Below are 13,789 nucleotides of genomic sequence, written 5' to 3'. Positions count from 1 at the left end.
CACTATGTAAAGCGCTTTGAGTCACTAGAGAAAAGCGCTATATAAATATGATTCACTTCACTACTGTACTTGTTTTTTTTTACTACATTCTACTGTACTGTTTTTATACAATATTTCACGTGGGAAAGTTAGTTTTTATCTTAATAATAAAACATGTATCCATGACAATATGAAGAAGCTGCTGATGGTGTGTTTGACAGAAAGGTAAAAGTCCACTCTCCAAGGTAAACACCTTACATTATTATTACATTACTTCAAAATAATACTGTACTTGTTTGTGTTCTACTGTACTGTTTTTATACAATATTTCTCACAGAAAAGTCTGTTTGTATCTTAGTAATAAACATTCATCCATGACAATATGGAGAAGCTGCTGATGGTGTTTTTGACAGAAAGGTAAAAGTCCACTCTCCTTACATTATTATTACATTTGTCAGGCTTGGTTGTGTTTTAGTTTTTCCTCTGTGTTTGTCTTTGTTTCCTGTCAGCGCTCTTATTTTGTCCGTTTCCTGTTTGTGCTGTGTCTACCCAGCTGTGGCTGATTGGCACCTGGCCACACCTGGTGTCAATCAGCCAGCTACTATTTAAAGCTGCCTTCCCCTGCAGTCAGGGTTGGAGTATTGTCGTGCCGTGTCGATGTCACCACTACCTGTCGTTGTCGATATCGTTACAGCTACTACCTGTCGTGCTACTACTTGTCCTTGTCGCTGTCGTCGAAGCGGTAAGCAGTTCCTGTTAGCTATTTGTAGTTTGCTTTCTCCTAGCTCTTTTGTCTCGTGTTTTCTTGTTAGCCATTAGCTGTTTCCAGTTTTTCTGCTTGCTGGTTCCTGTTTTCAGTTTTGGTTGTACCTAGTTCCTGGTTTGTGTTTTTTACCTTTTATTTGGAACATAAAATCATGTTTTCTTACACAAAGCCTGCCGCCTTCTCTGCATTTTGGGGTTCAGCAACAACACCCCCTGACAGAATAATCCAGCCTAACGTGAACCCCGCAGAGATTTTCATGGCTTAACACAGCGCTAGAATTTATGGCTAATTTGAAGAAAACTTTGGCCGCTTTTTAAGCCCTCTCCCACCCACCCCTGTTATTTGTGGGCCTATCTGGAGATGTCTGGGATCCGTCCCTTGAGGGGGGGAGGGGGGGGGGGCTATGAGTAGTGGCTCTGCAACCTACGGCGCCAATATCTCCGGTGGGTCTGCAACCTACGGCGCCACCATGCACTCCGGTGGGCCCGCAGCAGGGGGCGCCACCACCATCCTCTCCAGTGGGCCAGCAGCAGGGGGGGCCACCACCGTCCTGTCCGGTGGGCCCGCAGCAGGGGGCGCCACCACCATCCTGTCCGGTGGGCCAGCAACAGGGGGCGCCACCACCATCATCTCCAGTGGGCCCGCAGCAGGGGGCGCCACCACCATCCTGTCCGGTGGGCCCGCAGCAGGGGGCGCCACCACCATCCTGTCCGGTGGGCCAGCAGCAGGGGGCGCCACCACCATCCTGTCCGGTGGGCCAGCAGCAGGGGGCGCCACCACCGACTCCGGTGGGCCAGCAGAGTGCGCCACCACCGACTCCGGTGGGCCAGCAGAGGGCGCCACCGACCTCTCGTCGGTTTCATGGGCGACCGCTTTGCCAATTGCAGCAGCGTTCTACTCGCCGTCGCTGCCTCACTCTTCCCCGCTGTTTGCGGGGACACTTGGCCTGGCGGCCCACCTCCTTGTCCTCCCTCCACCCTCCCGTGACTTTGGACTGTTTTTTTGGGGAGGGTTTCTAGAACGTCTAGGGGCGGTATAGCTCGGTTGATTGAGCGGCCGTGCCAGCAACTTGAGGGTTGCAGGTTCGATCCCCGCTTGCACCATGTTAGTCACTGCCGTTGTGTCCTTGGGCAAGACACTTTACCCACCTGCTCCCAGTGCCACCCACATTGGTTTTAAATGTAACTTAGATATTGGGTTTCACAATGTAAAGCGCTTTGAGTCACTTGAGAAAAAGCGCTATATAAATATAATTCACTTCACTTCACTTCACTAGTATCCGTTACGGGAGGGGGGGCTAACTGTCAGGCTTGCCCCTGACAGTTTGGTTTGTATACGATATTTCTCATGGAAAAGCTAGTTTTTATCTTAATAATGAACATTTATCCATGACAATATGAAGAAGCTGCTGATGGTGTGTTTGACAGAAAGGTAAAACTTTACATTATTATTACATTACTTCGTAAAGCATGTTTTTACTACATTCTACTGTACTGTTTTTATACAATACTTCTAATGGAAAAGTTAATTTTTGATCCTAATAATAAACATTTATCCATGACAATATGGAGAAGCTGCTGATGGTGTGTTTGACAGAAAGGTAAACTTCTTACATTATTATTACATTATTTCATAAAACTTGTTTGTACAACATTCTACTGTACTGTTTTTATACGATATTTCTTATGGAAAAGTTAGTTTTTATGTGAGTAATAAATATGTATCCATGAAATTATGGAGAAGCTGCTGATGGTGTGTTTGACAGAAAGGGAAACTTCTTACATTATTATTACATTACTTCATAAAACTTGTTTGTACTACATTCTCATGTACTTCTCATGGAAAAGTTAGTTTTTATCTGAGTAACAAACATTTATCCATGACAATACGGCGAAGCTGCTGATGGTGTGTTTGACAGAAAGGTAAATGCCTTACATTATTATTACATTACTTCATAAATCTTGTTTGTACTACATTCTACTGTACCGTTTTTATACAATACTTCTCATGGAAAAGTTAGTTTGTATCTTAGTGATAAACATTTATTCATGACAATATAGAGAAGCTGCTGATGGTGTGTTTGACAGAGAGGTAAACGCCTTACATTATTATTACATTACTTCATGAAACTTGTTTGTACTACATTACACTGTGCTTTTTTTATACAATATGTCTCATGGAAAAGTTACATTTTAGCTGAGTAATAAACAACTATCCATGACAATATGGAGAAGCTGCTGATGGTGTGTTTGACAGAAATGTAAACGCCTTACATTATTATGACATTACTTCAGAACACTTGTTTGTACTTCATTCTATGGTACTGTTTTTATACGACATTTCTCATGGAAACGTTAATTTTTTTATCTTAATAATGAACATTTACCCATGACAATATGGAGAAGCTGCTGATGGTGTGTTTGACAGAAAGGTAAATGTCTTACATTATTATGACATTACTTCCTAAAACTTTTTTGTACTACATTTTACAGTACTGTCTTTATACAACGTTTCTCACGGAAAAGGTGGTTTCTAACTGAGTAATAAACATTTATCCATGACAATATGAAGAAGCTGCATGCTGAAGGTGTGTTTAAGACTGCTAGTTGTGTGACGGCTGCAGAAAGAATTCGTGGCCGCGGGGAAAACATGCAACTATTTGCTCCCTGCAACCCTTGCAAGTCGCATCTTCGGCCCAAAACACGATCTCTGGTCCGTTATTACACCATCTCTGAGTGTTATTACACGATCTCTGACGTGTTGACGAAAGGCTGATGAATCTTTCCCCAGGTGGTCTTCCAGACTTCCACTCACCGAAATGTTTTCCGTTCGCTTGCGCAACTTTCCTCGCACGGCTCGCCCACTCCGCTTCTTCCTCCGGCGTCCGTTTAGGTTGACATTTCCAACACAACATGTCTGCTTCTTCCCAGTCCTTAAGACGCCCTGCGACCCTCCGATAAGTCCTTACAAGACGCGTCCATGTGCGCGCGCACGCACTTGGGGAGCGCGTCACCCCTGGAAGGGGCGTGTCCAGGTTCTGTTCTGTTGCTCTTTACTTTCTTGCCGCCATAAAGCCAAGTACTTCCGGCGGAGTGCAAAGGTCAAACAATATCTTGTTATGATGGGAATACACGTGTCACGTGACCTTAAAGTCACGTGTCCCACAGCTCATTTGATAAAAAAGTATTAAAAAAGTGTTATGTAAGAACCTTAAAAAGTGCAATAAAAGAGTAAACCGATAAAAAAAAGTTGCGATGTTGACTCTAACAACACATTTTCTTTTTTGAGTTGTCATTATTCAAAAACAATAATGAATCAAAATCAGTCTTATGAATGATTGACATATTTAAGGATCCAACTACTTCACAATTTCACACACACACACACACACACACACACACACACACACACACACACACACACACACACATATATGTATATATGTATGTATGTATGTATATGTATATATATATGTATATAAATATGTATATATATGTATGTATATATATGTATGTATATATATGTATATATATATATATATATATATATATATATATATATATATATATATATATATATATATATATATATATATATATATATATATATATATATCCATCCATCCATTTCCTACCGCTTATTCCCCTTGGGGTCGCAGGGGGTGCTGGTGCCTATCTCAGCTACAATCAGGCGGAAGGCGGCGTACACCCTGGACAATATGTATGTACCGGTGTATATATATGTATATGTATATATACAAATATACATATATATACATATTCATATATATACATACATATTGTCCAGGGTGTACGACGCCTTCCGCCCGATTGTAGCTGAGATAGGCACCAGTGCCCCCCGCGACCCCAAAGGGAATAAGCGGTAGAAAATGGATGAATGGAGGGATATGTATATATGTATATATATAATATATATATATATGTATTTTTATATATCCATCCATCCATTTACTACCACTTATTCCCTTTTGGGGTCGTAGGGGGCGCTGGTGCCTACCTCAGCGGAAGGCAGGCGTACACTCTGGACAATATGTATGTACTGGTATATATATGTGTATGTATGTATACAAATATACATATACATACATATACATATATATGCATTCATATTGTCCAGGGTGTACGACGCCTTCTGCCCGATTGTAGCTAAGATAGGCACCAGCGACCCCAACGGGAAGAAGCGGTAGAAAATGGATGGATGGATGGATATGTATTTATATGCGTATATATGTATATATATATGTGTATACTGTATATGTATGTATGTATATGTGTATATATGCATATATGTATATAAATATGTATATTGTATTTGTGATATATATGTGTATATATGTACATATATGTATATATGTATATATATGTATATTGTACATGTGTATATATGTATATGTGTGTATATATGTATATGTATGTACGTGTGTATGTGTGTGTGTGTGTGTGTATATATATGTATGTATGTATGTATGCATGTATGTATGTTTGTGTGAGAGAGTACATATATGTGTTTATGTATGTATATATGTATGTATATTTATGTATACATTCAGTGGGGCAAAAAAGTATTTAGTCAGCCAGCGATTGTGCAAGTTCTCCCACTTAAAATGATGACAGAGGTCTGTCATTTTCATCATAGGTACACTTCAACTGTGAGAGACAGAATGTGGAAAAAAAATCCAGGAATTCCCATTGTAGGAATTTTAAAGAATGTCTTTGTAAATGATGGTGGAAAAAAAGTATTTGGTCAAGCATTCAAAGCTCTCACTGATGGAAGGAGGTTTTGGCTCCAAATCTCACGATACATGGCCCCATTCATTCTTTCCTTAACACGGATCAATCGTCCTGTCCCCTTAGTAGAAAAACAGCCCCAAAGCATGATGTTTCCACCCCCATGCTTCACAGTAGGTTTGGTGTTCTTGGGATGCAACTCAGTACTCTTCTTCCTCCAAACACGACGAGTTGAGTTTATACCCAAAAGTTCTATTTTGGTTTCATCTGACCACATGACATTCTCCCATGTGCTCTCTGGCAAACTTCAGACGGGCCTGGACATGGACTGGCTTAAGCAGGGGGACACGTCTGGCACGGCAGGATTTGATTCCCTGTCGGCGTAGTGTGTTACTGATGGTAACCTTTGTTACTTTGGTCCCAGCTCTCTGCAGGTCATTCAACAGGTCCCCCCCGTGTGGTTCTGGGATTTGTGCTCACCGTTCTCATGATCATTTTGACCCCACGGGATGAGATCTTGCGTGGAGCCCCAGATCGAGGGAGATTATCAGTGGTCTTGTTTGTCCTTCTTTTTCTGATAATTGCTCCCACAGTTGATTTTTTTCACACCAAGCTGCTTGCCTATTGTAGATTCACTCTTGCCAGTCTGGTGCAGGTCTACAATTCTTTTCCTGGTGACCTTCGACAGCTCTTTGGTCTTGGCCATAGTGGAGTTTGGAGTCTGACTGTTTGAGGCTGTGGACAGGTGTCTTTTATACGGATAACGAGTTCAAACAGGTGCCATTAATACAGGTAACGAGTGGAGGACAGAAGAGCTTCTTAAAGAAGAAGTTACAGGTCTGTGAGAGCCAGAGATCTTCCTTGTTTGAAGTGACCAAATACTTCTTTTCCACCATAATTTACAAATAAATTCTTTAAAATTCCTACAATGTGAATTCCTGGATTTTTCCCCCACATTCTGTCTCTCACAGTTGAAGTGTACCTATGATGAAAATTACAGACCTCTGTCATCATTTTAAGTGGGAGAACTTGCACAATCGCTGGCTGACTAAATACTTGTTTGCCCCGCTGTATATATATATATATATATATATATATATATATACATACATATGCATATATATATATATATATACATATAAATGTATGTATGTGTATATATATATATATATGTATATATACACATATATATATATATATATATAAATATATATATATACACGCACATACATGTGTGTGTGTAAGGAGCCCTTAGTGGACCTTTTAACTTCACTCAATTAATTGTTAAAACTGTCATACTAATTTGATACAAAACAATTGATGAAAGTCAAACGTCAAACTCCGGATTCATTTTCAACATATCAGTTCTAGTAGAAGCCAACGTTAGCGTATTTATAAATACACCTTTTGTAATAATGATAGTATTGTAACATGCATTGTTAAGCCATGCAAAGGTTACCATCAGTAACACACTACGCCGACAGGGAATCAAATCCTGCGGTGCCAGACGTGTCCCCCTGCTTAACATGCAATAAAGTACTATCTATCTATTGACTGTGACTTCAATGTTTATTATCATAAATATATTTGATTTATTTGTATTTAATAAATACAAATAAATCAAATCCATCCCAGCAAGAAGTAACATTTCAGTCATCAATATGTTGTCTCGCATGTATCCTTGGCCGGTATTAAACATTTCCAAGCAAAACGATGGCTTAACAAAGTCAAAATGTCAACACTATAGTATCCTGAGTATCGTGCTCTCTGATTGGCTCAGCCAGAGGCTCCTGTCCTGCCTTAATTGAGATGAATGTGTGGGTGTTGTTGTTGTATTATTTTTTAATCTACTTTTGTCATTATTTTCATAGTGGAGTTGTTTTAATTCACCAATGTTTTGTTCAGCACTTTATGTTCTCTATCTGTGAAAAGCGCTTCATCAATCAAATATACCTGTAAATAAAATATGACACGTAATTAGTATTGTCGTAATTGTGGTGGTAGTTAATGAATACTTAGCTCTACTACACTACTGTACTTTAATGTTGTCATCATGGTGGTACTTAATAAATAGTTGGGCCTACTACGCTACTTTATTTTAATGTTGTCATTACGGTGGTACTTAATGAATACTTAGGTCTACTACGCTCACGTACTTTAATGTTGTCATTATGGTGGTACTTAATGAATACTTAGATCTACTACGCTACTGTATTTTAATGTTGTCATTACAGTGGTACTTAATGAATACTTAGATCTACTACACTACTGTATTTTAGTGTTGTCATTATATTGGTACTTAATGAATACTTAGGTCTACTACGCTACTGTATTTAATGTTGTCATCATGGTGGTACTTAATAAATAGTTGGGCCTACTACGTTACTGTATTTTAATGTTGTCATTATGGTGGTACCTAATGAATACCTAGGTCTACTACGCTACTGTATTTTAATGTTGTCATTATGGTGGTACCTAATGAATACTTAGCTCTACTACACTACTGTACTTTAATGTTGTCATCATGGTGGTACCTAATGAATACTTAGGTCTACTACACTACTGTATTTAATGTTGTCATTATGGTGGTACTTAATGAATACTTTAGTCTACTACGCTACTGTACTTTAATGTTGTCATTATGGGGTACTTAATGAATCCTTAGGTCTACTACACTACTGTACATTAATATTGTCATCATGGTGGTACTTAATGAATATTTAGGTCTACTGCACTACTGTACTTTAATGTTGTCATTATGGGGTCCTTAATGAATACTTAGGTCTACTGCACTACTATACTTTAATGTTGTCATTATGTTGGTACTTAATGAATACTTAGGTCTATTACACTACTGTGTTTTAAAGTCATTATGATGGTACTTAATGAATACTTAGGTTTACTATGCTCCTGTACTTTAGTTTTGTCATTATGGTGGTACTTAATGAATACTTGGGTCTACTACACTCCTGTATTTAATGTTGTCATTATGGTGGTACTTAATGAATACTTAGGTCTACTATGCTCCTGTACTTTAATGTTGTCATCATGGTGGTACTTAATGAATACTTGGGTCTACTACACTACTGTATTTAATGTTGTCATTACGGTGGTACTTAATGAATACTTAGGTCTATTACACTACTGTATTTAATGTTGTCATTATGGTGGTACTTAATGAATACTTGGGTCTACTACACTACTGTATTTAATGTTGTCATTATGGTGGTACTTAATGAATACTTGGGTCTACTACACTACTGTATTTAATGTTGTCATTATGGTGGTACTTAATGAATACTTAGGTTTATTATGTTCCTGTACTTTAGTGTTGTCATTATGGTGGTACTTAATGAATACTTGGGTCTACTACACCACTGTACATTGATGTTGTCATCATGGTGCTACTTAATTAATACTTGGGTCTACTACACTACTTTACATTGATGTTGTCATCATGGTGCTACTTAATGAATACTTGGGTCTACTACGCTACTTTACATTGATGTTGTCATCATGGTGGTACTTAATGAATACCTGGGTCTACTACACTACTTTACATTGATGTTGTCATCATGGTGGTACTTAATGAATACTTAGGTTTACTGCACTACTGTACTTTAATGTTGTCATTATGGTGGTACTTAATGAATACTTGGGTCTACTACACTACTGTACATTGATGTTGTCATCATGGTGGTACTTAATGAATACTTGGGTCTACTACGCTACTTTACATTGATGTTGTCATCATGGTGGTACTTAATGAATACTTGGGTCTACTACGCTACTTTACATTGATGTTGTCATCATGGTGGTACTTAATGAATACTTGGGTCTACTACACTACTGTACATTGATGTTGTCATCATGGTGGTACTTAATGAATACTTAGGTTTACTGCACTACTGTACTTTAATGTTGTCATTATGGTGGTACTTAATGAATACTTGGGTCTACTACACTACTGTACATTGATGTTGTCATCATGGTGGTACTTAATGAATACTTGGGTCTACTACGCTACTTTACATTGATGTTGTCATCATGGTGGTACTTAATGAATACTTGGGTCTACTACGCTACTTTACATTGATGTTGTCATCATGGTGGTACTTAATGAATACTTGGGTCTACTACGCTACTTTACATTGATGTTGTCATCATGGTGGTACTTAATGAATACTTAGGTTTACTGCACTACTGTACTTTAATGTTGTCATTATGGTGGTACTTAATGAATACTTGGGTCTACTACACTACTGTACATTGATGTTGTCATCATGGTGGTACTTAATGAATACTTGGGTCTACTACGGTACTTTACATTGATGTTGTCATCATGGTGGTACTTAATGAATACTTGGGTCTACTACGCTACTTTACATTGATGTTGTCATCATGGTGGTACTTAATGAATACTTAGGTTTACTGCACTACTGTACTTTAATGTTGTCATTATGGTGGTACTTAATGAATACTTGGGTCTACTACACTACTGTACATTGATGTTGTCATTATGGTGGTACTTAATGAATACTTGGGTCTACTACGGTACTTTACATTGATGTTGTCATCATGGTGGTACTTAATGAATACTTGGGTCTACTACGCTACTTTACATTGATGTTGTCATCATGGTGGTACTTAATGAATACTTAGGTTTACTGCACTACTGTACTTTAATGTTGTCATTATGGTGGTACTTAATGAATACTTGGGTCTACTACACTACTGTACATTGATGTTGTCATCATGGTGCTACTTAGTAACAAGAGTTTGAGAAGCTGAGGTTCAATAAAGAGGTGAAGGTGCGTTCACAGTCAAGAGTGGTGTAGTAAATCTGAGACTCACCCTGCTTCTCAGCCAAACCGTTGGCCTCCATTCCGCCTTCACTCCAAACCCGTGCCCGCAGCTCAAAGTCCACAATCCCACCCAAAAAACTCGTCCTGTTCCACAGGGCAGCGGCAGGACTTCACTCGGCTCCCCGTCCGAGCGCGCTCTCTCCCCGTGGGGCGGGTTGCAGGCCACACCCACCGCCGCACCGGTCCGACGAGTGCACTCATGCACGCCCCCAGACTGGATGGAATTCTCTGGCACCGGGACACTCGCATTCCAACATGGCGGCCGACGCAACAAAGCGCCAGGCGTGAGGGTCCTTGCGGACCAGGATTCTGGCTAGTCCTCTGCAGGACTGTGGAAGTTCTCTCTAGAAGAGGCCAACTCCACCCGGGTCGTTGATTTTTGGCGCAAGTCCGGATAAAGGTGAACATTGTCACCATTTCTTCCCCCACCCGTATGGATCCGGGTTGGGGTCTGCAGCCCAGCTTAAAGGCCTGTGTTTGTGTTGGGACTCATCAGACCCAAAGGTGCGGTTTGGCCCCGCCCCCTCGTCTTTTGACACCTCACTTCATGACTTGACATCAACACACTCGAGTTAAACTCGTTTTCGCCGAGGGCCAAATTGCAGTTGTGGCTGCTCGTTACAGTCCATAAATATTTGAATGTGCGATCTAAAATCTCGGAGCCATTTGATTATATTTTTTTAACCTACACACTAAAAAAGGTTGGGTTGAAAAGTAACCCAATTTTAACCCAACTTCTGGTTCAGAAAAGGACGAACCCATAAATTGGGTTATTTTAACTCAACATTTTGGATTAATTTTTTTCAACCCAACTTGTGCGTTGAATTATTGAACAAAACCTTGAGTTATGATAACTTAATGTTGGATTATTCCCAACAAAACTATTGGGTTGAATTATTTAACCCAAAAATTAAGTTATGCTAACTCAATGTGGGTTGATTCATAACCCAACTATTGGGTTGAATTTATTTAACCCAAAAACTGAGTTATGCTCAATACATTCTCGGCTTATTCCAAACCCCAATATTGGGTTGAATTATTCAACCCAAACGTTGAGGTATGCTAACTCAATGTGGGTTGATTCATAACCAACTACTGGGTTCAATTTATTTAACACAAAAACTGTTAAGCTCAGTACAATGTTGGGTTATTCCAAACCCAACGATTGGGTCTAATCGTTTAAACCAAAAGTTGGGTTATGCTAACTCAATGTTGGTTGATTCATAACCCAACTATTTGGTTGAATTTATTTAACCCAAAAACTGAGTTATGCTCAATACATTGTTGGGTTATTCCAAACCCCAATATTGGGTTGAATTTTTCAACCCAAACGTTGAGTTGTGCTAACTCAATGTGGGTTGATTCATAACCCAACTATTGGGTTGAATTTATTTAACACAAAAACTGTTATGCTCACTACAATGTTGGGTTATTCCAAACCCAACGATTGGTTGAGTCGTTTAAACCAAAAGTTGGGTTATGCTAACTCAATGTTGGTTGATTCATAACCCAATGATTGGGTTGAATTTATTTAACCCAAAAACTGAGTTATGCTCAATACATTGTCAGGTTATTCCAAACCCCAATATTGGGTTGAATTATTCAACCCAAACGTTGAGGTATGCTAACTCAATGTGGGTTGATTCATAACCCAACTATTGGGTTGAATTTATTTAACACAAAAACTGAGTTATGGTGAATACATTGTCGGCTTATTCCAAACCCCAAATATTGGGTTGAATTATTCAACCCAAACGTTGAGGTATGCTAACTCAATGTGGGTTGATTCATAACCCAACTATTGGGTTGAATTTATTTAACACAAAAACTGTTATGCTCACTACAATGTTGGGTTATTCCAAACCCAACGATTGGGTTGAATTGTTTAAACCAAAAGTTGGGTTATGCTAACTCAATGTTGGTTGATTCATAACCCAACTATTGGGTTGAATTTATTTAACCCAAAAACTGAGTTATGCTCAATACATTGTCGGCTTATTCCAAACCCCAATATTGGGTTGAATTTTTCAACCCAAACGTTGAGGTATGCTAACTCAATGTGGGTTGATTCATAACCCAACTATTGGGTTGAATTTATTTAACACAAAAACTGAGTTATGGTGAATACATTGTCGGCTTATTCCAAACCCCAAATATTGGGTTGAATTATTCAACCCAAACGTTGAGGTATGCTAACTCAATGTGGGTTGATTCATAACCCAACTATTGGGTTGAATTTATTTAACACAAAAACTGTTATGCTCACTACAATGTTGGGTTATTCCAAACCCAACGATTGGGTTGAATTGTTTAAACCAAAAGTTGGGTTATGCTAACTCAATGTTGGTTGATTCATAACCCAACTATTGGGTTGAATTTATTTAACCCAAAAACTGAGTTATGCTCAATACATTGTCGGCTTATTCCAAACCCCAATATTGGGTTGAATTTTTCAACCCAAACGTTGAGGTATGCTAACTCAATGTGGGTTGATTCATAACCCAACTATTGGGTTGAATTTATTTAACACAAAAACTGTTATGCTCACTACAATGTTGGGTTATTCCAAACCCAACGATTGGGTTGAATCGTTTAAACCAAAAGTTGGGTTATGCTAAATCTATGTTGGTTGATTCATAACCCAACTATTGGGTTGAATTTATTTAACCCAAAAACTGATTTATGCTCACTACAATGTTGGGTTATTCCAAACACAAATATTGGGTTGAATTATTCAACCCAAACATTGAGGTATGCTAACTCAATGTGGGTTGATTCATAACCCAACTATTGGGTTGAATTTATTTAACCCAAAAACTGAGTTATGCTCAATACATTGTCGGCTTATTCCAAACCCCAATATTGGGTTGAATTATTCAACCCAAACGTTGAGACATGCTAACTCAATGTGGGTTGATTCATAACCTAACTATTGGGTTGAATTTATTCAACACAAAAACTGTTATGCTCACTACAATGTTGGGTTATTCCAAACCCAACGATTGGGTTGAATCGTTTAAACCAAAAGTTGGGTTATGCTAAATCAATGTTGGTTGATTCATAACCCAACTATTGGGTTGAATTTATTTAACCCAAAAACTGAGTTATGCTCACAACAATGTGGGGTTATTCCAAACCCAACGATTGGTTGAATCGTTTAAACCAAAAGTTGGGTTATGCTAACTCAATGTTGGTTGATTCATAACCCAACTATTGGGTTGAATTTATTTAACCCAAAAACTGAGTTATGCTCAATACATTGTAAGGTTATTCCAAACCCAAATATTGGGTTGAATTATTCAACCCAAACTTTGAGGTATTATAACTCAATGTTGGTTGATTCATAACCCAACTATTGGGTTGAATTTATTTAACCCCAAAACTGAGTTATGCTCAATACATTGTTGGGTTATTCCAAACCCAACGATTGG

General features: G+C 38.8%; 1 protein-coding gene across 3 annotated transcripts in view; it reads right to left on the bottom strand.

Moving 5' to 3' along the window:
- Positions 1-10,516, bottom strand: part of plcd1a (phospholipase C, delta 1a) — an 88,226-nt gene extending 77,710 nt beyond the window's left edge. The window contains exon 1 of one of the 3 annotated variants that reach the window (XM_061921273.1): positions 10,348-10,516. In XM_061921273.1, coding sequence (XP_061777257.1) covers positions 10,348-10,378 — 31 coding nt within the window. In that variant the 5' untranslated portion in view covers positions 10,379-10,516. Of the gene's footprint in view, positions 1-3,559; positions 3,779-10,347 lie in introns of those variants that run through there. The other 2 variants (XM_061921274.1, XM_061921272.1) reach the window with 2 other exon arrangements.
- Positions 10,517-13,789: the final 3,273 nt, after the last annotated feature.

The sequence above is a fragment of the Nerophis ophidion genome, linkage group LG15, assembly GCF_033978795.1.
Source record: "Nerophis ophidion isolate RoL-2023_Sa linkage group LG15, RoL_Noph_v1.0, whole genome shotgun sequence".
Classification (NCBI taxonomy): Eukaryota; Metazoa; Chordata; class Actinopteri; order Syngnathiformes; family Syngnathidae; genus Nerophis; species Nerophis ophidion.
The sequence above is the reverse complement of the archived record's forward strand: the minus strand, read 5'-3'. Positions and strand labels throughout refer to the sequence as shown.